Here is a 22,917-nt window from a genome sequence, read left to right as displayed (position 1 = left end):
TTCGTTGAAATGTTCTCATGCTGACAACAATTATGAGAGGTTACATGTCTCTTATACCAATTAACCTGTCATTAAAAACAAATTCTGCTTTACTGCTTTAAAGCAAGTATGGAGCCCTGTAACTTAACCTGGTAATTTTCTTTTCTCCTTTTGTTCTCTGCTTTTGTTAAGATAAATCTGCCTTTTGAATAATTTTTGAATCATTTCTATAAGAGAAAGTGATAACCTGTGAGTACACAGCTGAGTGAAGATTTTTGAATAGCCACTGAAATATATTGAAAAAGCGATGATTGGGTGGTGAGGTGATAGTCTTGGTGTTCACCCCTTGTTTTTGCCTCCATGTCTCTGAGCACTGGTTTCATTATAAGTTGATATGATATCTAATAAGTTATGATTATAGCAGAAGACTATACAGTGGCTAGTACATTTAAATATTTAAGATTTGGAAGCTTTAGGTGGTTATTTTAAAAGCCCTATTCACAATTTGAATGTGATTAAACCAATGTTTAGGCATCAATATCACATTTACATCTAAATCCCAGTTTTAAAAAGCCAGGAAATATATATTCAGATTGTTAATATATGCATATAGCAAGGGGGTATGTTTTGGGTGGGATTAGAGCAGGGCTAAAATATACACATGGATGTCCATTTCAGAAAGGGAATGTACATTTATGTCTCCCAAGATCAACATCAGGATTCTGTTGCAAAGACATAGGATTATGCACTGAAGTTGTTATCCTTCTATAGACACAAACTTTGCAGAAAGATGTCATTCAAAATTCTCAACTCCTCCCCTTCAGCAGTGGAGAATAGCTCCCTCTTCAGTTTTTCCTTTTGCAAGTAAACTGATTTGCTTTGTTTCTTTTTATTATTTTTCAGGTATTTTTATCCATCAGGTCCTTTTTTTCTTGCATGGCTTTGGTGCTCGGAGGTTCCCTTCTTGCGCTTACTCTGCCAGGGAAAGTATGCAGACCCACGAGGACGGGCTGCTGTTTGCAGGCTAATCTCTCAGAGTACCTGTGGAGCTAGCCTACTTTGTGGTCCATCGAGAACTCGGGGTCAGTTTCCCTGAGAGCTTACTTGCCTGCTGATTTAAAGGACGTAGACCTGTGAAGGCAGGATGCTGATCGTAGGCTAATCTCTCAATAGTACCCCTTCTCCCTTCTTCCTTCCCTGCTCCCCCTGTCCAGCATCTGCTAGCTTTAGTTTAGCTTTAACTGCAGTTTCATCAGGCAGCCTCAAGGCTTTTGCTAGGCCGGCCCGCCTTGCATCATCGAAGTGGGCCAGCCTAGCAAAGGCTCCACAGCTGCCTGATTGAAACCGCAGCTAAAGCTAAACTAAAGCTAGTGGCAGCCGTATGACTAAGTTAAAATCACACTGAGCTGCCACTGCTGGTCCAGGGGTGAGAAGAAGAGGAATCCCGGCAGTGTATACCCGGCAGAAGGCAGGAAGTCAGCCGGCGTCGGTGATCGGAGCAGAAGGCAGGAATTCAGCTCAAGCACGGGTAATCGGTGGCAGAAGGCAAATTATTCTACTGCGCATGCGTAATATGGAGGCACGGAGGCACAGAGTTTCAAGTGCGCATGCGCGCTAAGGGTTTTATTATTATGGATGAAGACGACAAAGGTAAAAAAAAATTATTTTTTACAATTTTTTTGCTTTAGGATAAAGTAGTATTATAGCTGTGTTGATAAATGTTTATAAATAGAAAATGAAAATACGGTGATTGTTTTATTGGACTAATTTTAATACATTTTTGACTAACTTTCAGAGACCAAATTCTCCTTCCTCAAGTCAGGACAGGATACTGTAACAACAGCATACTTTACTGACCTAAGGAAAAAGGTTTTGACCTTTGAAAGCTAATTTAAAAATGTATTAGTCCAAAAAAAATGGTATTATCTTATTTTCCATTTTTTGTTTTATTTTTATTTGTTAATTTGTAAAGTGATTTGTTATTTCTCTTTTTTCAAATTTACATCTGCTATCTTTATATTTTGTACAGTATTTGGGGATATGCACCACTGTTTCTGTAGTGTTGCATTGTATGCAGAGCCTGGCTTCTTTATAGTTCTTTATTGTATACATGTTTCTATCCTCCCCCTTTACAAAAGAGTGGAAGAAACATAGAAACATGATGACAGATAAAGACCAAATGGCCCATCCAGTCTGTCCATCCACAGTAACCATCATCTCTTCTCTCTAAGTGATCCCATGTCTTTATCCCACACTTTCTTAAATTTAGACAGTCTCTTGTCTCCACCACCTCCTCCGGGAGACTGTTCCATGCATCCACCACCCTTTCTGTAAAAATGTATTTCCTTAGATTACTTCGAGCCTTTAACCTCTCAACTTCATCCTATGCCCTCTCATTTGAGAACTTCCTTTCAAACGAAAGAGACTCAACTCATGCGCATTTACATCACGTAGGTATTTAAATGTCTACGTATCTCCCTTTTCCTGCTTTTTCTCCAAAGTATACGTGTTGAGATCTTTAAGTCTGTCCCAATATGCCTTATGACGAAGACCCACGCACTATTTTTGTTGCCTTCCTCTGGACCGACTCCATCCTTTTTGAATGTGCAGTCTTCATAATTGCACACAATATTCTAAATGAGGTTTCACAAGAGTCGTATACAGGGGCATCAATACCTCCTTTTTCCTACTGGCCATAACTCTTCCTATGCACCCTAGCATCCTTCTAGCTTTCGTTGTCACCTTTTCAACCTGTTTGGCCACCTTAAGATCATCACATACAATCACACTCAAGTCCCGCTCTTCTGTTGTGCACTTAAGTTCTTCACCCCCTAAACAGCACCGTTCCTTCAGTTTGTAGCACCAGACAACATGCTGATTGCTCTGCACTGATCTGACAGTCATAGAATTCCTATGAGCGTCAGAACAGCACAGAACATTCAGCCTTCCAGCCAGCGCTAAAAACCTCTTCCATTCTTATGTAAAAAAAAAAAGGGGGGGTAGTCTGTGATTACTTATTCCATAATAGGTGAGGGTGGTTCTCTGTGTATGAAAGACATGGTTTTCTGTTAGCACTGACCAGTCTTGTTTGGCGAAATGCATAAGGCATGGTTCCTGGGAGCACCTTGAATAAACCTGATTTGAATCTCCTTATTGTCTGCCGATCTTTTTTTCCACGTTGGATTCTTTAGTAGACCAAATGCCTTGTTGTTTTGTTACAAATTAGCATATATGGAATGGAACATACTAGAGGAGTTACAGATTTGGTTGTTTATACCATACATACATATGGGTTACAGTTGGACGACATAGAGTGAGGCAGTTGAGAGGAGTAGCAAACTTGGTTATTAATATAGACTTATGTTTCGGATGGTATTACTGCTTTACAATGCATTTGAATCCTCTATAATAAAACCCTAAGCGCGTATGCGCAGTTACAACGCCGTGATCCCTGACTTCATGATGTGTGCCTCCGTGTCAGACATGTGAAGTAGAAGGAGCCAGTGGTGGTACACTGGCTCCTTCTACTGCACATGCAGAAGCACCTTAATCACGGAAGCGGCGACTCCCCTCCTCCCGCCTTCACTCCATCTAACACAGGTCCCCCGCGGTCTGGCCGCGGCTCCTTTCACAAGCTGCACCTGCTTCAGAAGACTCTCTGAAGTCACGTCAGAGAGAAGGCTTCTGACATAGGCGCGGATCATGAGAGGAGCCACTGTGGCGGTTGTAAGGAAGAGAAATGCTGCTACCCTGTTGCACAGGGAAAAGGGGGGGATGGAAATGCTGCTGCACAGGGAAGTGAGGGAGGAAATGCTGTTCCTGCACAGGGAAGTGGGGAGGGGAATGCTGCTGCTGCTACTACTACTGCATAGGGAAGGGGGGAAATGCTGCTGCTGCACAGGGAAGTGAGGGGGGAACTGATGCTGCTGCACAGGGAAGGGGGAATGCTGCTGCACAGGGAAGTGAGGGGGGAACTGCTAACTGCTGCACAGGGAAGGGGGAAATGCTGCTGCTGCACAGGGAAGGAGAGGAATGCTGCTGCTGCACAGGGAAGGGTGGAATGCTGCTGCACAGGGAAGGGTGGAATGCTGCTGCTGCACAGGGAAATGGGGGGGAGAGGGAAAGGGGGCCAGTGAGCAATCTTGGTTTGCTTTGGGGGACAAACAGAAGGGGGCCATGGAGAGAGACAGAAAGACAGGCAGGCAGCGCATGAGAACAAAAGATAAACACACAGAAAGACAGCAGGCAGGGAGAGAGACATACAGAAAGAAAGACAGACAGGAGGCCAGAGAGAGACAGAAAGAAAGACAGACAGCGGGAGGGAGGGAGAGAGATAGAAAGATAGACAGCGGAAGGGAGAGAGACAGAAAGAAAAGAAGAAAGAAACAGGGGCAGGGAGAGGAGGGAGAGACACAGAACGAAAGAAAGACAGACATATATATATATATATGTCTGTCTTTCGTTCCATATATATATATATGTACATATACATATATATATATATATGTCTTTCGTTCCATATATATATATATGGAAAGGGTTCAGAGTTAAAGTCCTGGGCAAGTAGGTGGGAAGGGAAGGAAGGGGGGATTTGTTCAAAGATGTTTGGGGCTTGTATAGAACTTAAACTGTACACTAGCACTGGTATGGTAATCTTTGTTGTTTGTTATGAATTTTATAATAAAAGAAAAAAAGAAATACAAGTGGAAATAAAGAAGGAAATTAGAAAACAAGTAAATAAATGGGGGCGGGGCAGGGCTAGGGGGCCCAGTGTACTTATGCGCCTAGGGGCCCTCGAAGAATTAATCCTGCCCTGGTTGCAAATAATGCTTTTTCACTTTATGAAAGAGCTTTTTATTAACCAACCACCTTTTAATCTCCTCAGTGGTTTTCCTGTTATTTTGTTGCTTCTAGCTTTAACTAAGTGACCTCAAATATCAACTAAGTTCACATAGTTAGGACTCATTCTGCATTCTTGTCCAGAGTTGTCACAACAATTTTTTCTAGATGAAGCTATTGTCCCTCTTCCCTTTTTTCTTTTTTCGCATCCTGTACATGTGGAGCTCCATTTTTCTACTGTGGCACCGCTTTACTTTCTTCCTCTCAAACAGCTCAACTGCACAACATATTTCTCCCATTCATTCCATGGGAAGGGCCAGTCTGTGTTTAACCCTATATTGTTTTTTATCCTTCTACTTTCTCAGGCTGAGCTTCCATTCGATTTACTTGTAGCTTCTCATAAGACCTCACTCATGGCAGTTTTTATTGCATTTTCATGTTCCATTGTCACAGCAGACTCTTTGTTTTCTTTTCTTTTTTCTGCTGACTGGAATTTTCTTTCCAAACGTAGTGCTCTATTAGGCCAACAGGGTTTTACTATCATTTATTCTCTTATTTGGCCAACTCTTCCTCCATCCCATTTCTTTTAAGCTAGGATGTCCCATATGTAAGAATATGCCTTCAGGCAGATATTCTCACAACCCACCCACCTTCCCGGGTTGGCTTCTTAGCCTGCTTATGGAACTGAGGGGCACGAGCAAACGTCGAGCTGGAAGGCATTTGCGCATGCATAGTTCGGGTAGTCGCAATGCTCTTACAATTTAAAGTGATAGTTCACTTTTTAGACTATCTTTACTGAGCTCCGTGGATGACATAAGAACATAAGCAGTGCCTCTGCCGGGTCAGACCACAGGTCCATCCTGCCCAGCAGTCCGCTCCCGCGGTGGCCCAAAAACAGGTCAAGACTTGTCTGAATCATCAGAAGGGGCTCCCTTGCCACCTTGGTTTCTCATTTAAGTCCTGCCTTCCTATCGAAGTCCTAGCCCTCCGATCTTGCATATGCACGACCATATGTGAGAATATCTGCCTGCTGTTTCTGGATAACACCTGTTAAAGTAAGTAACTGTGCTATATAAGTCCTCACATGCCCACTTAACTACCCAAGGTGATCCCACATGACAATGGCAAGCATGAAGTGGCACACGTGCACAGTGAAGCAATGCAAAAGCTTGTGCATATTAAGCTATAGATGCTTTCCCATGATGGCTTATATCTTCTGTGTAGACTCACACTTTGTTTCTATTATACTATCCAGATAACCAATATATATTGCACATAATTGGGACATACGAAGGGCCACTGAAAAGTTCTCAGCCCAACCAAGGACTATACACTTAGGCCCAGATTCTCTATAGGACGCCTGGTCTTGGAGCACATGGGCATCCTATACAGAATCGTGCCTAAGCCTGCCTAAAAAAGAACCCGATTCTCTAATGATCGCAGCAGGAAGGATGCTCAATCCCTCTTACCTGGCACCTCCCCCCCAATGATTGTGGCAGGATGAATGCCCAATCCCCCTGCCGGAAACCCCCCCCCCCCCCCCGCCATACCGTCCAGCCCTCCAGCCACGATTGTTAAGGGAGGCCGGGCAGGAGGGACTGGACATCCCTCCTGCCATGATCATTCGGGGGGGGGGGGGGAAATGGGCGGCTGCAATTGCGTCCACTAAACTTATCGCAGCAGGGTGATCCCTTGCAGCGATAAGCTCAGTGGCCACGTCTACTTAAAATATAGGCCAGCATTTTGCTGGCCTACATTGTACGCATGTCCCGCTACTTCGGGTCAGCCCATACCTAGCCTTAGATGACCATAGATTGGTTTGCGTGCCTCCCTGGGCTCCTGGAGGTGCCTCCAATGCAGGCAGCCTGCCTCGGGAGGTTTTTTTTAAAAAAATGTGCTTCCTGACTGGCTGTTGTAAGCTGTAGGATGCCTACCACGCCTACAATCGGAGCGCCGTTTATAGAATTTTCCCCTTAGTCCAGTGATTTTCCACTTTTTTCGTTCTGTTGGAAAAATACAGAACAAAAAAAGTAGAAAATTGCTGGACTACGTGTAAAGCCCTCAATGGAGACTACCCCAAATTTGTTGGTTGGGCTGAGAAGTTTTTAGCAGCCCCTCATAGGTGCTCAGATATGGTCGTCACCATTATTTTCACACCCTACAATTTTCACTGAAATTACTTAAATTAAAAATTCTTTCACAGTTAAATAATTTCTGTTAACACAAAACATACCTCACAAAGGGCTTTTTTCATGTCTTTCTTTCTCCCTGTTTCACTTTTAAAAAAACCCAAAAAACAATTTATCACCATCTGCACCTTTACTCGCCCATTTACACCATTTCCATTTTGTTACCATCACCACTTTGACACATTTATTTTAATCAATATTAACACTCTACACTGGTCATCAAAAAACAAGTTTTTCTTTGCTACTGAGAACTTAAGAAATATTCTTAGTTGACTTAATGATGCTGATTTCAGATCTGTAATTGAAATTCAGTTTGCACGTCAAGTTTCTAAGATACACGCTACTGATTTTTTTAACATTTTGCCATATCGGCACAATATTTCAAGTATGAACTGTGTCCCACCAAACTTGTGTTAAGGAGTTAACTCACACAAAAGTGATTTCAGTATGTTCAGAAATGTTTGAGACGCTTGCATTTGTCTCTCTTTGCAAAAACCAACAATAGCCTCCTGTATCTTCTGTGTAGACTCACACTTTGTTTCTATTATACTATCCAGATAACCAATATATATTGCACATAATTGGGACATACGAAGGGCCACTGAAAAGTTCTCAGCCCAACCAAGGACTATACACTTAGGCCCAGATTCTCTATAGGACGCCTGGTCTTGGAGCACATGGGCATCCTATACAGAATCGTGCCTAAGCCTGCCTAAAAAAGAACCCGATTCTCTAATGATCGCAGCAGGAAGGATGCTCAATCCCTCTTACCTGGCACCTCCCCCCCAACTGGGATTGAACTTTCCCTGATATCTGCTTTCCCTTGATATCTTGATGAAATCTTTCCCCATGCTCATCACTGACATCACCAGGATTGGGTAGGAAGAAATCGAGGTGAGAATGTAAAAAGTGCATTGTAAGTAACATTCTGACACCCATTAGCTGATATGCTGTCAGCATATTCTCTAAAAGCTCAGCATAATTCTCTGATCTGTGATTACCAAGAAAAATCTGAACAACCAGCATGAATGCTTCCCATGTTGCTGATTCAGCTGGGGTTCAGCTTCTGTTTGAATACATCATCAAGGATCAGTTCACGTATTTCAGGTCCAACAAAAACACCTTCTTTGATTTTGACTTCACTTTTCTTGAAACCAAACGTACTTCTTAGGTTCTGAAACATATCACCATTTCTGTCCATTGCCTTGACAAAATTTTCAGCAGACCCAGTTTTATGTGACGTGCTGGATAGTAGATTTTCTCATGATGTACTAATGGCAGGTGCTTCACATTGTATCTGCCAAAATAATGTTTGTACGTACTTTGAAGTCTGCTGAACAGATTCTTTCACTGATCTGGTGCAGTAAATTGTCCTCAGACATAACAGAAATTATCAGGATGGTTAACACAACCTTGTCTGTTCATAATATTAATATCTTAGTCAAAAACAAACAAAATATAAAAATTCACAGGTAGAAAAAGCAGCACAATCACTTTTTAGTATAAACTTTCAAATTACTGGTATATGTGATCGATTAACTGTCCTAAAATGAAATATTGTGTTACAGAAACAGTAAAATACCAACGCTTCACAGTAGCGTTATTGACAAAATTATATAAACACAAACTGATGCATAACTGATAGACAAAAACTGTTTTCAGATTTAGAGTCAGCATGTGGTCCTTGTTAAGGTACACGTGACAGAACACCTGTAGCAAAATGCTTTGTTGACCAATGTTATTACCATCTGTATCATCAATCACTTACTCGTATTTATAACTTGGACACATCTTTTTCAATCAATATTTATGCACACTTTCTTTACTACCTCATAATTATAGGGATTGATTTGTACATTCATCCTTTTCGAGGACCCCTGAAAAGGCATAGGTTTGCCGAAACATATGGACTGTTGGATACTACCAACAGAGGTTTGCCTTTTAGGCTGTAACCATCTTGTCTATTTTGAATTTGACCTATAAACAGTATTATATTGTGCTATCCCTCTCTAGCAAGGGACAGTTGCCCAAATTATTCAGTGAGGTTGCCCTCACCATTTTAATCTGCTTTTATTAAATTGTTATTGGTACACTCAGAAACAACAGTTCCACTTTGTTTTCGATCTTTTCACATTTGTGTGGAACTTGGAGATCTGTTTTCTTGTTTGTGTTCTTCTATCCTTTTGTCCATGGAGAACACCTGTTACAGGTAAGTAAGATGGTTAGCAATGGCTTGTATGAGATTCTTTTTTTTTTTTTGTATATTTAGTTGATTAAAATAAAAGCATCTTCAAGTGCCATTTCTGTGTAGCAACTATATGGTGTTGGTAACCATCCTATAAAAAACAGAACTTTTTAGAGAATCAGAAAGGCCTCAGTCTAGACCTCATAAAAAAAAAACCCACACATAGAAAGCAGTTGAGGAAGATTTTTTAACTGGAAGTGTACAAACTTGTTTATACAGTAATTAAGGAAAATCCAGTAGTCAATTTTTTATTAAAATATAATTAAACATTTTTTCCAAACGCAGACCCCTTTTGTGAGACCTTGGCCAAATGGCCCTGCTGTGGTCCTCTTGATATAGGGCCTGACTGTTATCAAATATTTTTAAATTATATTTTTATTTGATATGCCACAGTCGAAATGCATAACAAAATGCCAATTATAATAGAAGAGAAAAAGTATAATCACATATATATATTTTTTTATTTTTAGGTTCTAGTATCAATGGAGTTGAGGAGCCCAATTTACCCAAGAGGCTGAGGGGTACACCAGAGCGCATTGAGCTGGAGAATTACCGTGTTTCACTGCAGCGAGAAGAGGAGTTAGAAGAAGTCCCTGAGGAGACACTGGCAGAACACAACCTGAGCAGTGTGTTGGGCAAAGGAACAGAGCAGGATATAGGAAGCAGGTTAGCAAATTCTCCCATATCTACACCAACATGCTCACATCATGCTGATAGTCATTTGCTCATGGTTTGTATGCCCAAGAAAATAGGCCAATAAGCTTGTGTTTCACCTAAGAGACTTATGTCATATGTGGTTTTTCTGGTGCCTTCTATCTCTACTATGCTACAGAATTTAAAAACAAAAACATATATTGGAGCTAATATTTGAATTTTAAAGTTTGCTTCCAGTGTTGCTGTATCTTGAAGAAAAAAAAATGTTTTTGGTCTGCCTCACAGATCTGCAACTTCCAGTGCATTCACTGGTTTTCAGAGGAAAGAAAGCAGTAGAATCTAGGGGTTATGATATGAAATGTCATGGAAACAGACTAAGGAACAAACATCAGAAATATAGGTGCTCATTTTAGAAGCATATGGACATCCATATATATGTTGGGAACATCCAAATACTGATGTTGCAACAAATACACAAGGAATGTCCAAGCAAGCCTGGTATCAAGAGCCTTGATGTCTGAACACGATAATGAATAGCAGGCTGATGTCCATGGCCAGAAATGAGAATATCCATTCCTGATATAAAACCAAACATGTGAAGCTGCGACTTGTCTTTTGAAACCCATCTGTGTTATAGTCATGTAAAAGAGAGTGTAGAGGTAGATGAATCCATTTTCTCCTGTGGCTGAGGGATGTACTGGCTTTACATTTTGCATGGATCGCAGAGTGGGTGACTTTGAAATCTTTCAGAGCACTGGCTCCTCCATCACCTCCTCCTCATCCACAGGTGGCCCTACAGGTGCTTCTCCTACCTGCCTCTGGAGTTGAGGCACATTGTGCAGTGCTTGTGCAGCCTTCTTCCTCCTTCCTACCCCACCCTTTCAGAGTTTTTCAGTTCGCCTTCTCCTCCTCTTGCCAGCCTCCTTCACATGTCGGAAGGATACCTATTTTTGAACAAGAGGTGCAGGCTATACTGTACTGTTCTGTGCTGTGTTGCGCTATGCATGTTTTGTATTCCACCCACATTCCTAAACAGAATTCACAGCAGATCACAACTAAGAAAATGTCAACAAAACTAAGGCATTTACAGTGTCCCATAGAAATCTTGATTACGCCACAGTTTCCTGGAAGACACATGCCATATGGTTCATGTTTCAATACATAGGAGCTGTGTGTGTGACCTCACCACAGCCAGGGCTACAAGTAGAAACCTGGCCAAAATACCAGTGCAGCCAGCCAACTCTGTATAGGTGCTGTGACGGTTAGAAGCTATTTGATGGGAGCTGGGGAACATCAATGATGTCTAAAATATGCCATGTCAAGGGACAGATGTGGTGAGTGTTTGTCACATATGAGGCTAACTAGCATATAGGTAAGGGATCAGGGATGCTGGAGGTACTGGATTGGGCAGCCATTGGAATGGATGTGAAATGTACATGCGTTATACCAGTGATGTTGACATGGCAATGGGTGGTGAGTAAACATGCATATAGGGAGATCACTGATAGGGGTCACTAGACCTCATTTGCCCTTCCATGCCTTCTAGCCATTTCTGCAAGAAGCAGTCACAGTATTGGATTTGAGGTAAGATACCTATGATACTTCTGTCGTATTATCATAGCTAGTCATTCAGAGCCCTCTATGATGCCAATACCTGGACACAACTCCATGAATCATGTATATAATGTTATCCCAGGACAAGCAGGCAGCATATTCTCACATATGGATGATGTCATCCACTCAGTAGCCCCAGTACAGCCTTAAAAGTGCATCGCCACTTTAAGAACTTGTGACAGTTCACAAACTGCCCACACCACGCATGCACGAGTGCCTTCCCACCTGATGCAGGCTCGCGGTACCTCAGTTCTTAGTTTTCTGCAGAGCCAAGAAGTTGTGTTTTTTTTTACATTCAAATTTTTTACCTTTGTCTTCCAGCTCAAACATTCTTTTATCCTTTTTTCCTTTAATCTTAAGTTTACTTAATTAAAATTATTTATATATAATAATAATAATAGGAAAAGCATGGAAATTTTAGTTTTCTTTTTCCTTTGAGTTCGATGTGGCTAAGGTGATTTTTCCATCGATGTCCTGGCTGTTAACGGGTTTTAAGAAGTGCTGCAGGTGTCCAAGGCAAATTTCCATCACTGACCCTCACAGTTGGTGTTTGCAGTGCCTTGGCCTGGAGCACCGTGTAGAATCGGTGTTCTACCCTGCAGAAATGGTCTATCAAAAGCCAGAAACTTCAACAAGAAAAATTGTTTAGCATCGGCTTGGACTCAGAAAAGACGTCACAACTTTCGACGTTGAAGGCATTGACATCGACCCTGGTGTCAGGAGATATCGCTCCATCTGGTAAGCCAGCTAAGAAGCTGCCAGCTTCGCAACAGGTGTCACAGGACACTTTTGCATTGAGTCCCTTGATGCCGCCAAGCAGCGACAACCTCTCTTGCGTCTTGCCTCTCTTACATTGAGGTGTGCATCCTCTTCGAGGTCACCCTCTCCAAGGCAAGATGTAGCACCGATGGTACCAGCAGACAGGCCAAAGGTACAAGTGCTTTCCTTCTGTGAGAAGCTCAATGCACTTTTCCAAGTAAGTGATATGTTTAAACTCCTTGTCCCGACATCATCTCCTTCAGTACCGACCCAGCCTGAGCATAAGGCCACCAGGTCCTGTGGTACTGACACTGGCTCTTTTGGCATCAATTCACGCCCAAGCGTAAACCATCTCATAACAGGTCTACTTCTCCATTGAGGCATTGATCCAGTTCTTCAAGGCATCATCATTCTTCATCCTCATCTCGACGCTCCAAGTCCAGTAAGCATCGTTCTTCAGGAGCTTCAAAGAGAAAGCATCGCTTCATGCATCATCATCGCCATCGGACCGACACTGGGCTCAATGTCAACATCGATCTCGACACACTCCTTCACCAAAGTCCTTTTATGACTCTGACTTAGTCTGATTTAGCTGACGACTTACTTGAGTCTACAACAGAGGCTTATGATATCCCTAGGTGAGTATAAGCCCTCAGGTAAGTAAATCACTGGATACCTCTACACGGATGGCAAAAGAGGGCAATGTCTGGAAAGCAGTATATACTAGTGCTGCCCGATTCAGGAAAACTATATTCGATTCAGCCAATTGAATTGATTTTTCAATTCGATTTTCCTGCCCAATTGGATGTTTTGGGGTTTTTTCAAACATCCTGGTGGGCTTATTTTATAGACCAGAAAATAAACAGGAGAAACTGCCTTCATAACAGTGAGAAGCATGAAACAACAATGAAGGAGACAAGTTGATGCTCAATCCTGTTAAATCCTAGCTCATGTTCACGGTCTGGCTCTGGCAGGATACACATTTCAAATCTGACATATTGTAATCACAAAATAGAAAATAAAATTATTTTTTCTACCTTTTGTTGTTTGGTCATTATTTAAATCATTTTGGTCCCAGGCTCTGCGACAAATGTATTCCGATAACTTGCTTGCCAGGGTCTAACATAAGAACATAAGCAATGCCTCTGCTGGGTCAGACCTGAAGTCCATCGTGCCCAGCAGTCCGCTCACACAGCGGCCCAACAGGTCCAGGACCTGTGCAGAAATCCTCTATTTATACCCTTCTATCCTCTTTTCCAGCAGGAAACTGTCCAATCCTTTCTTAAATCCCAGTACCGTACTCTGCCCTATTACATTCTCTGGAAGCGCATTCCAGGTGTCCACCACACGTTGGGTAAAGAAGAACTTTCTAGCATTTGTTTTGAATCTGTCCCCTTTCAACTTTTCCAGATGCCCTCTTGTTCTTTTATTATTTGACAGTTTGAAGAACCTTTCCTTCTCTACTCTCTCTATGCCCTTCATGATCTTATAAGTCTCTATCATATCCCCTCTAAGTCTCCTCTTCTCCAGGGAACAGAGACCCAGTTTCTCCAATCTCTCAGCATATGGAAGGTTTTCCATCCCTTTTATCAGACGTGTCGCTCTCCTCTGAACCCTCTCGAGTATCGCCATAACCTTCTTAAGGTACGGCGACCAATATTGGACGCAGTATTCCAGATGCGGGCGCACCATCGCCTGATACAATGGCAGGATAACTTATTTCGTCCTGGTTGTGATACCCTTCTTGATTATACCTAGCATTCTATTTGCTTTCTTAGCGGCCGCTGCGCACTGTGTCGTCGGCTTCATTGTCATGTCCACCATTACCCCTAAGTCCCTTTCCTGGGTACTCTCATTCAATAACATCCCTCCCATCGTATAGTTGTACCTCAGGTTTCTGCTTCCCACATGCAGTACTTTACATTTCTCAATGTTGAACTTCATCTGCCATCTCGTCGCCCATTCCCCTAGTTTGTTCAGGTCCCTTTGCAATTCTTCGCAGTCCTCCTTAGTCCGAGCTCCACTGAATAGTTTGGTGTCGTCTGCAAATTTTATTATCTCACACGTCGTCCCTATTTCTAGATCATTTATGAATATATTAAATAGTAGTGGCCCGAGCACCGAGCCCTGCGGAACACCACTGGTGACCCTCTTCCAGTCCGAGTAGTGGCCCTTCACCCCTACCCTCTGTTTCCTACCCGCCAACCAGTTTCTGATCCATCTATGTACATCTCCGTCCACCCCATGGTTCTTCAGTTTCCGGAGTAGACACTCGTGAGGCACCTTGTCAAAGGCTTTTTGGAAATCTAGGTATAGAAACATAGAAGATGACAGCAGAAAAGGGCCATAGCCCATCAAGTCTGCCCACTCCATTAACCCTCCTCTAACCACTCCTAAGGGGTCGCTCACAGGTGGTATCACCTCTATACTGCCCTCGTAAAGATCCGACGTGGGCATCCCATTTATTCTTAAAATCTTGTATGCTGCTGGCCGCGATCACCTGCTCTGGGAGTTTGTTCCAATGGTCTACCACTCTCTCTGTGAAGAAGTACTTCCTGGTATCCTCATGAAATTTCCCGCCCCTGATTCTTAGCGGATGTCCTCTAGTGGCCGACGGACCCTTGAAAGAGAAAATGTTGTCTTCCACCTTTATACGGCCAGTGATGTACTTAAATGTCTCAATCATGTCTCCCCTCTCCCTACGCTCTTCGAGAGAGTATAGCTGCAATCTGTGCAGCCTGTCCTCGTATGAGAAATCCTTAAGCCCCAAGATCATCCTAGTGCGCTGAACGGACTCAACTCTCAGTACGTCCTTACGGTAGTGTGGCCTCCAGAATTGCACACAGTACTCCAGATGAGGTCTCACCATGGCTCTGTACAATTGCATTATGACCTCCGGCTTCCGGCTAACAAAGCTTCTACGGATACAACCCAGCATTTGTCTAGCCTTGGATGTAGCCTTTTCCACTTGGATGGCTGTTTCCATGTCTTTACTAATGACCACCCCTAAGTCCCGCTCTGCTGCCGTCCTAGCCAAGGTCTCGCCGTTCAGTGTGTATGTTCTGCACGGATTATTGTTGCCAAGGTGCATGATCTTGCATTTTTTCGCATTGAAGCCCAGCTGCCAGGTCTTGGACCAATGTTCCAGTAAAAGCAGGTCTTGCTTCATGCTGTCAGACTTACAGTGTTACATAGTTTGGCGTCGTCGGCAAACAATGCTATCTTACCTTGAAGCCCCTGGGTCAGGTCTTCTATGAATATATTGAAAAGGATCGGTCCCAGGACCGAACCCTGCGGCACTCCACTGGACACCCTCGACGTTTTGGAGAGGGCACCGTTAACCAACACTCTCTGAAGTCTACCACTTAGCCAGTCAGTGACCCATTGAGTTAGTGTTGCACCTAATCCCATCGATTTCATTTTGTTCAATAATCTACGGTGAGGGACGCTGTCGAAAGCTTTACTGAAGTCCAAATACACGACGTCCAGGGACTCTCCCTGGTCCAGCTTTCTAGTTACCCAGTCAAAGAAGCTGATAAGATTGGATTGGCATGACCTACCCTTGGTGAAACCGTGTTGGTGGGGGTTGCGTAGATTCTCCTCGTTCAGGATAGTGTCTAATTCACGTTTGATTAGTGTTTCCATGAGCTTACTCACAATTGAAGTGAGACTCACTGGTCTGTAATTCTCAGCCTCTGCCCTGCAACCTTTTTTGTGCAGAGGAACAACGTTAGCTGTTTTCCAGTCCAAAGGGACTCCTGCCCATTTGTCATTTTCTTCTTTCTCCATGCTTACCATCCATCTTCCATCTCTGTCCTCCCCTCCCGTTTCCCTTCCCTCCCCCGGAGGTCTGGCATCTTTCCTTTTTTTGTCTCTATCCCCACCATAGCTGCAGCAATGGACCCCACCGTCCCCATTTCCACCATCTATTTCCACTATGTTGCTATGAGGGAAATGGTGGGGAGGAAGCTCAGAAACATCCTTAGGATGGAGACTGTAGGAAGCGCCTGGACCCTATTCAGGGACACCCTGCAGGAAGCACAAAGAATGTACGTCCCCAGTTTCAGGAAAGGCGGCAAGAACAATCGGTCAAAGGACCCGGTTTGGATCTCAACAGAAGTAAAGAGGGCAATAAATGACAAAAAAGTATCCTTCCGGAGATGGAAAAAGGACCCAACGGAGGAAAATCTCCATGCGCACAGGAAATGCCAAAAGGAATGCCACCGAGAGGTTAGAATAGCAAAAGGGAAATACGAAGAGGGGCTGGCCAGGGAGACAAAAAACTTCAAGGCATTCTTCAGTTACGTAAAGGGGAAGCGACCAGCGAGAGAGGAGGTGGGACCGTTGGACGATGGGGATAGGAAGGGAGTGATTAAGGAGGATAAAGAGGTAGCTGAGAGGTTGAACATGTTCTTCTCGTCGGTTTTCACGAGAGAAGACACATCTAATATACCGGACTCAGAGGAGCTCATGAGTGGGGAACAGGCTGAAAAATTGGAACACATAGAGGTAAGTAAGGAGGATGTCCTCAAACAGATAGACAGGTTAAAGTGCGGCAAATCGCCGGGCCCGGACGGGATCCACCCAAGGGTTCTAAAGGAACTAAGACAAGAAATAGCGGGCACAATCCAGCATATTTGCAACCTATCCTTGAAAACTGGAGAGGTACCAGAGGACTGAAAATTGGCGAATGTCACACCTATCTTCAAGAAGGGATCGAGGGGTGACCCCGGGAACTACAGGCCGGTGAGCCTGACTTCAATTATAGGGAAGATGGTGGAAGCTATGATCAAGGACAGTATTTGCGAGCACATCGAGGGAAATGGCCTACTGAGAACAAGCCAGCATGGATTCTGTAAGGGAAGGTCATGCTTAACGAACCTTCTGTACTTCTTTGAGGGAATAAGCAGTCGGGTGGACAATGGGGAACCTATAGACATCATTTACCTCGATTTTCAAAAGGCTTTCGACAAGGTGCCACATGAAAGGCTGCTTAGGAAGCTGTGGAACCACGGGGTGGGAGGGGATGTGCACAGATGGATCGAGCACTGGTTGTCAGGTAGACTGCAGAGGGTCGGAGTAAAGGGACAATATTCTGACTGGCGGGGAGTCACGAGCGGTGTGCCACAGGGATCGGTGCTGGGGCCGTTACTCTTCAACATATTTATCAATGACCTGGAAAAGGAGGCAAAGTGCGAGGTTATAAAATTTGCAGACGATACTAAACTGTGCGGCAGAGTTAGGTCCAGGGAGGAGTGTGAGGACCTACAAAGGGACCTGGACAAACTGGAAGACTGGGCAAACAAATGGCAAATGCGCTTTAACGTGGAAAAATGCAAGGTCATGCATATAGGGAAAAAGAATCCATTGTTCAACTACAAATTGGGGGGGGGGCATTGTTGGGAGACAGCAGTCTTGAGAGAGACTTGGGTGTGATGGTGGATAAATCACTGAAGCCATCTGCACAGTGCGCAGCAGCCTCGAAAAAAGCCAACAGGATGCTGGGCATCATAAAGAGGGGCATAACAACCAGGACACGGGAAGTCATCATGCCATTGTATCGAGCGATGGTGCGTCCACATCTGGAATACTGCGTTCAATATTGGTCGCCGTACCTCAAGAAGGACATGGCAGTACTTGAGAGAGTCCAAAGGAGAGCAACGAAACTAGTAAGAGGGCTGGAACACTGCCCATACGCTGAGAGGTTGGATAGGCTGGGGCTCTTCTCTCTGGAAAAAAGGAGGCTCAGGGGAGATATGATAGAGACCTTCAAGATCATGAGGGGCATAGAGAGGGTGGATAGGGACAGATTCTTCAGGCTGAAGGGGACAACAGGTACGAGGGGGCATTCGTAGAAACTGAAGGGAGATAGGTTCAAAACAAATGCAAGGAAGTTTTTTTTTCACGCAAAGGGTCGTGGACACTTGGAATGCGCTACCGGAGGAAGTGATCAAGCAGAGTACGGTACAGGGATTCAAACAGGGATTGGACGAATTCCTGAGGGATAAAGGGATCGTGGGATACTGAGGGAGGAGCTGGGATGTAACACAAGTATAGAAAGCTAACCAGGTAATAAGTATAGAAACCCAACCAGGTCGTGCATGCGCAAGACCAGAGGGTTAGGACTTCGATGGGAAGATAGGACTTCAATGAGAAACCAAGGTGGCAAGGGAGCCCCTTCTAGTGATTCAGACAGGTCGTGACCTGTTTGGGCCGCCGCGGGAGCGGACTGCCGGGCAGGATGGACCTATGGTCTGACCCGGCGGAGGCACTGCTTATGTTCTTATGTTCTTATCTCTCCTTTTCTCAACTACCCTTTCATCCAGCATATCTCCCTCCTTCCCCACCACTCCAGGGTCCTCCATCTCTCCCTTTCTTTTTCCTACTACCCTCCTATCCAGTATCTCTATCTTCCCCACCATCCCATTGTCCACCATGTCTCTCCCATTCTGTGCCTTCCCTCCCTAAATCCCATTGTCCACCATCTCTCTCCCTATCCTCTGTTTTTAGACCCATTATTTCTTCCCCCTCCCCCCCAGTCCAGCATATGCACATCTCTTTGGACCCCGCCCTTCCTTCCTGCCCTCCCTCTGTGTACTTCTACACCAGGGCTTCCCCCCCTCCCCCCCCGTCGAAGGCCTGCATGTTCCCCCCTTCTTTGTAGCATCCTCTGACTTACCCACTGGCATCCCGGTCTCACCTTCAGCTAATTAGGGCAGCCTGCAGAGAATCACCGGTGCTGTAGCAATCCTAGCAGGCTGCCGTCGGCCTCCGCAGCACGTTCCTCTGCCGCAGTCCAACTTCTCCTCTGACAGAGGCAGGATCGCAGCAGAGGATGGCGGCAGCCTGCTAGGATCGCTACAGCACCGGTGATTCTCTGCAGGCTTCCCTAATTAGCTGAAGGTGAGACCGGGAGGCTAGGCGGAAAGCCGGAGGACGCTACAAAGAGCGCCTATGCACTGCAGCAGTTCCAGACTTACCCTTCCCCTCCTAAAGCAGCAGCAGTGGACGGCCAGCAAGAGGCAGCACTGCCGCTCCTGCTTTAGGAGACGTGAACGAATCTGCGAACCCAATTTTTTTTTTTTTTTTAATGAATCAATTTGAATCGTGCAGCACTAGTTGTATATATTAATGCTCAAAGTATGAGAAACAAGATTCAGGATCTAGAAGCTGTGATGGAAGAAGATGAGTTGGACATAGTGGCGATCATGAAGACATGTTTCACAGAGACCTGTGACTGAGATGTCATTATATCAGCCGCAGCTTGACCACTGTGTGCAGTTCTGGTCACCATATCTCAAAAAAGATATAGTGGAATTAGAAAAGGTGCAGAGAAGGGCAACAAACATGATAAAAGGGATGGGATGACTTCCCTTTCAAGGCTAAAGTGGCTTGGGTTCTTCAGCTTGGAGAAGAGATGGGTCAGTGATTATATAAAAGAGGTCTATAAAGAATGAGTGGAGTGGAAAGGGTAGATGTGAATCGCTTGTTCACTATTTCCAAAAATACTAGGACTAAGGGACATGCGATGAAGCTACTAAGTAGTAGATTTAAAACAAACCGGAAAAAATATTTCTTCACACAATGTTGGGATCCCAGGCTCTGGTTGTCTTCTGATAAATCGCTTGCCAGGGCCCCTTCTTTCTTTTTCCCTCTCTCCATCCTAGCAGCTGAATACAGGCACCTCCCCCCCAGTGGTCTGAGACAGGAGGGAGCATCCACAACGCACAGATACTGAGGTAGGAGAGGGCCTGAGGCCAAAGAGGGGCCCAACAGCATACAGCGACCTTTCCTTCCCTCCCTCCATCTGGTGTAGTGCAGTTCCACCAATGTTAAAAGGAGCTGCGTCGAAATCAGAACCCTGCCGCTGCCATAGTATGTTCCCTCTGCCTTGGTCCCGCCCCTCCTCTGACGTATGGGACCGTGGCAGAGGGAATGTGCTATGGCAGTGGCAGAGCTCCAATTTTCAAGTGGCTTCTTTTAATATTAGCAGAGCTGCGCTGTACCTGATGGAGGGAGGGAAGGAGTGGCAGGCCAAATCTCGGTGAAGGCAGTAATTGTTTGGCAGGCCAAATTTTAGTACCCCACTGGCCAGAGTTTGACATGTCTGCTTTAGACTGTAAACGAGCCTTGGCTTATTGCTTACAACAGACTAAGCCACATAGATCATCTCAACTGATCCTAACAGGTTGGGCCAGCATGTAACCAAGAGAACTATTTCCACATGGTTCGCGGCCTGTATTATCTTTTGCTATGCTCAGGCTAGGCTGCAGCTCAGGGGTCATGTAACAGCACATAAGGTCTGAGCAATGGCATCTTCAGTTTCTTTCTTATATTCCACTCCCATTGAAGAGATCTGTAAACCTTCTACTTGGTCTTCAGTTCACGCGTTCACATCTCACTACTCTCTGGAATCTTATTCCAGATAGGATAGTCACTTCGGCAAAGCAGTATTATAAAATTTATTCTCTTAATGGCCAACTCTCCCTCCATCCCATTACAGTAGACTAAAAAGTCCCACATGTGAGAATATGCTGCTTGCTTGTCCTAAGATAAAGCACAATTACTTACTGTAACAGGTGTTGTCCGGGACAGCAGGCAGATATTCTCACAACCCACCCACCTCCCCTAGTTGGTTTCTTAGCTTGCTTATGGGACTGAGGTACCACACACCTACGATGGGCAGGAAGGCACACATGCACGGTGCAGGCAGTTGCAAAGTTTCTTAAAACTTAAAGTGACAGTACACTTTTTAATGATGTCCGTACTGGGGCTCCATGGATAATGTACCCCACATGTGAGAATATCTGCCTGCTGTCCCAGATAACACCTGTTATGGTAAGTAACTATGCTTATTTGTTGTTGCGAAGGGAAAATGTTTTGCATTATTACCAGGGGAGAAATTTAAACAAAAATGTCAGTCATGTTCAGCAAACTTGGCTTCTTTCTCACTTCAAAATGCAAAATGAAAAACTACTTGCTAGATACAGACTGATTTAATATTGATATGTGAGCTGGAGGGTTAGCAAACTGAAGGTAAGAGTTTGCCGATCTAAAATCCGCTATAATAAAACCCTTGGCATGCATGTGCTCTTAAAACTTCGGGTGTCCATGTTTTGTGCCGCCGCATGCACAGAAGAAGGAGAGTTTGGCAGTTTCTGCATGCGCAGTAGAGCGTACAGCGGTTTCGAGCAGTGGTTTCCCCATCTCGAGAAAAAGCTTGTGGCGGTTTCTCCATCACAAGGAACATGCAGTGGTTTAATCATTTGCTTATCCCAGGACAAGCAGGCAGCATATTCTTGACTGATGGGTGACGGCACCGACGGAGCCCCGGTACGGACAATTTTAGAGTGATTGCACTCTAAGAACTTTTAGAAAGTTCTAGCTCGGCCGCACCGCGCACGCGCGAGTGCCTTCCCGTCCGACAGAGGCGCGCGGTCCCTCAGTTTCTTAGTTTCCGCGGAGCTAAGAAGACGCGTTTTCAACGGCTGTTGAAATTTTTTCCTAACTTGCCTTCCCGCTCGCGTAAACGTTTTGGCTTCATTTGCCTTTTTTCTTTCTTTCAATTTTGTTAAAAAAAAAAAAAAAAACTTTCATTTTTTTTCTTCAGTTTTCGGTTTTCCCCGGCGGGGCCTTCTGCCACCATCGAAGCCTCGGCCTTCGATTTGGCGGAAGCCGTTTTTACTTTCATGCCCCCTCAACCGGGTTTTAAAAAGTGCCAGCGGTGTGCTAGGCCTATATCTCTCACGGACCCACACAACTGGTGTTTACAGTGTTTGGGTCCTGAGCATCAGGCCTCTACTTGCACCCGCTGTGCTACTTTAAAAAAACGGACATTAAAAAATCGCCAAATTCAACAGCGATTGTTGTTCGGTGCCGAGATGTCCGACCCTGTTCCTTCGACTCCGGCTTCGGCACCGATTCAGTCGGCACCCTCGTCTTCGACGCCGCGTGATTCCACACCGGCATCTCAACAGTCAGGTAAGCCGGCTAAGAAGCCTTCCCCGCTGGAACGTCTTCCGGCCTCGAGTGCAGTGAGTCCAATCCTGCCGCCTGTAAGACGCCAGCGGAAGCGCTCCGCCCCTATAGAGGTGAGTCCCTCGACATCGGGCTCCTCATCTCCGGGGCGTCGAGCGGCACCGCAGGTACCGCAGAAGAAAAAAACGGTACCGGTGCCATCCCTCGATGACCGCATTACGGCCATCCTTCAGGTGCAGCTTAAGGAGCAATTAGAACGACTCCTTCCTGCTATCATGACACCGAACCTTCCGGTGCCAGTCCGCACCGAGCCATCGGTACCGGTTGTGGAACAACCCGTATCGATACCGATTGTGGAACCCGTGTTACCCGCTTCCACTGTCTCGGTACCGCTTCACCTAACCTCATCGGTATCGATGCCAGTCCTTGCACCGGAGCCGAGAGCTCACCATCAATCGGTGCAGACTTCGGCACCGGTGCGACCGATAACTTCTCCTGACTCGGTATCGATGAGGTCGGGTAAGTCGGTGCGCAAAACCCGACACATGCAAACGTCGACACCTGAGTCTCGGGACCATTCTTCCCATGTCAGAGACCCTGATCTGTGGGGAGACTCAGAGGAACCCTTTCTTTCTGAAGGCGAATGTTCCTCAGAGGAGG

The 22,917-nt window shown here is 44.9% G+C and overlaps 1 protein-coding gene across 17 annotated transcripts in view; it reads left to right on the top strand.

Annotated features, from left to right (window-relative positions):
• Positions 1-22,917, top strand: part of MICAL3 (microtubule associated monooxygenase, calponin and LIM domain containing 3) — a 711,269-nt gene that overhangs the window by 480,563 nt on the left and 207,789 nt on the right. For all 17 annotated transcript variants that reach the window (XM_033950898.1, XM_033950894.1, XM_033950891.1 and 14 more), the window contains one exon: positions 9,723-9,918. In XM_033950898.1, coding sequence (XP_033806789.1) covers positions 9,723-9,918 — 196 coding nt within the window. The remainder of the gene's footprint in view (positions 1-9,722; positions 9,919-22,917) is intronic.

Source organism: Geotrypetes seraphini, chromosome 7, assembly GCF_902459505.1.
Source record: "Geotrypetes seraphini chromosome 7, aGeoSer1.1, whole genome shotgun sequence".
NCBI classification, from domain to species: Eukaryota; Metazoa; Chordata; class Amphibia; order Gymnophiona; family Dermophiidae; genus Geotrypetes; species Geotrypetes seraphini.
The sequence above is the reverse complement of the archived record's forward strand: the minus strand, read 5'-3'. Positions and strand labels throughout refer to the sequence as shown.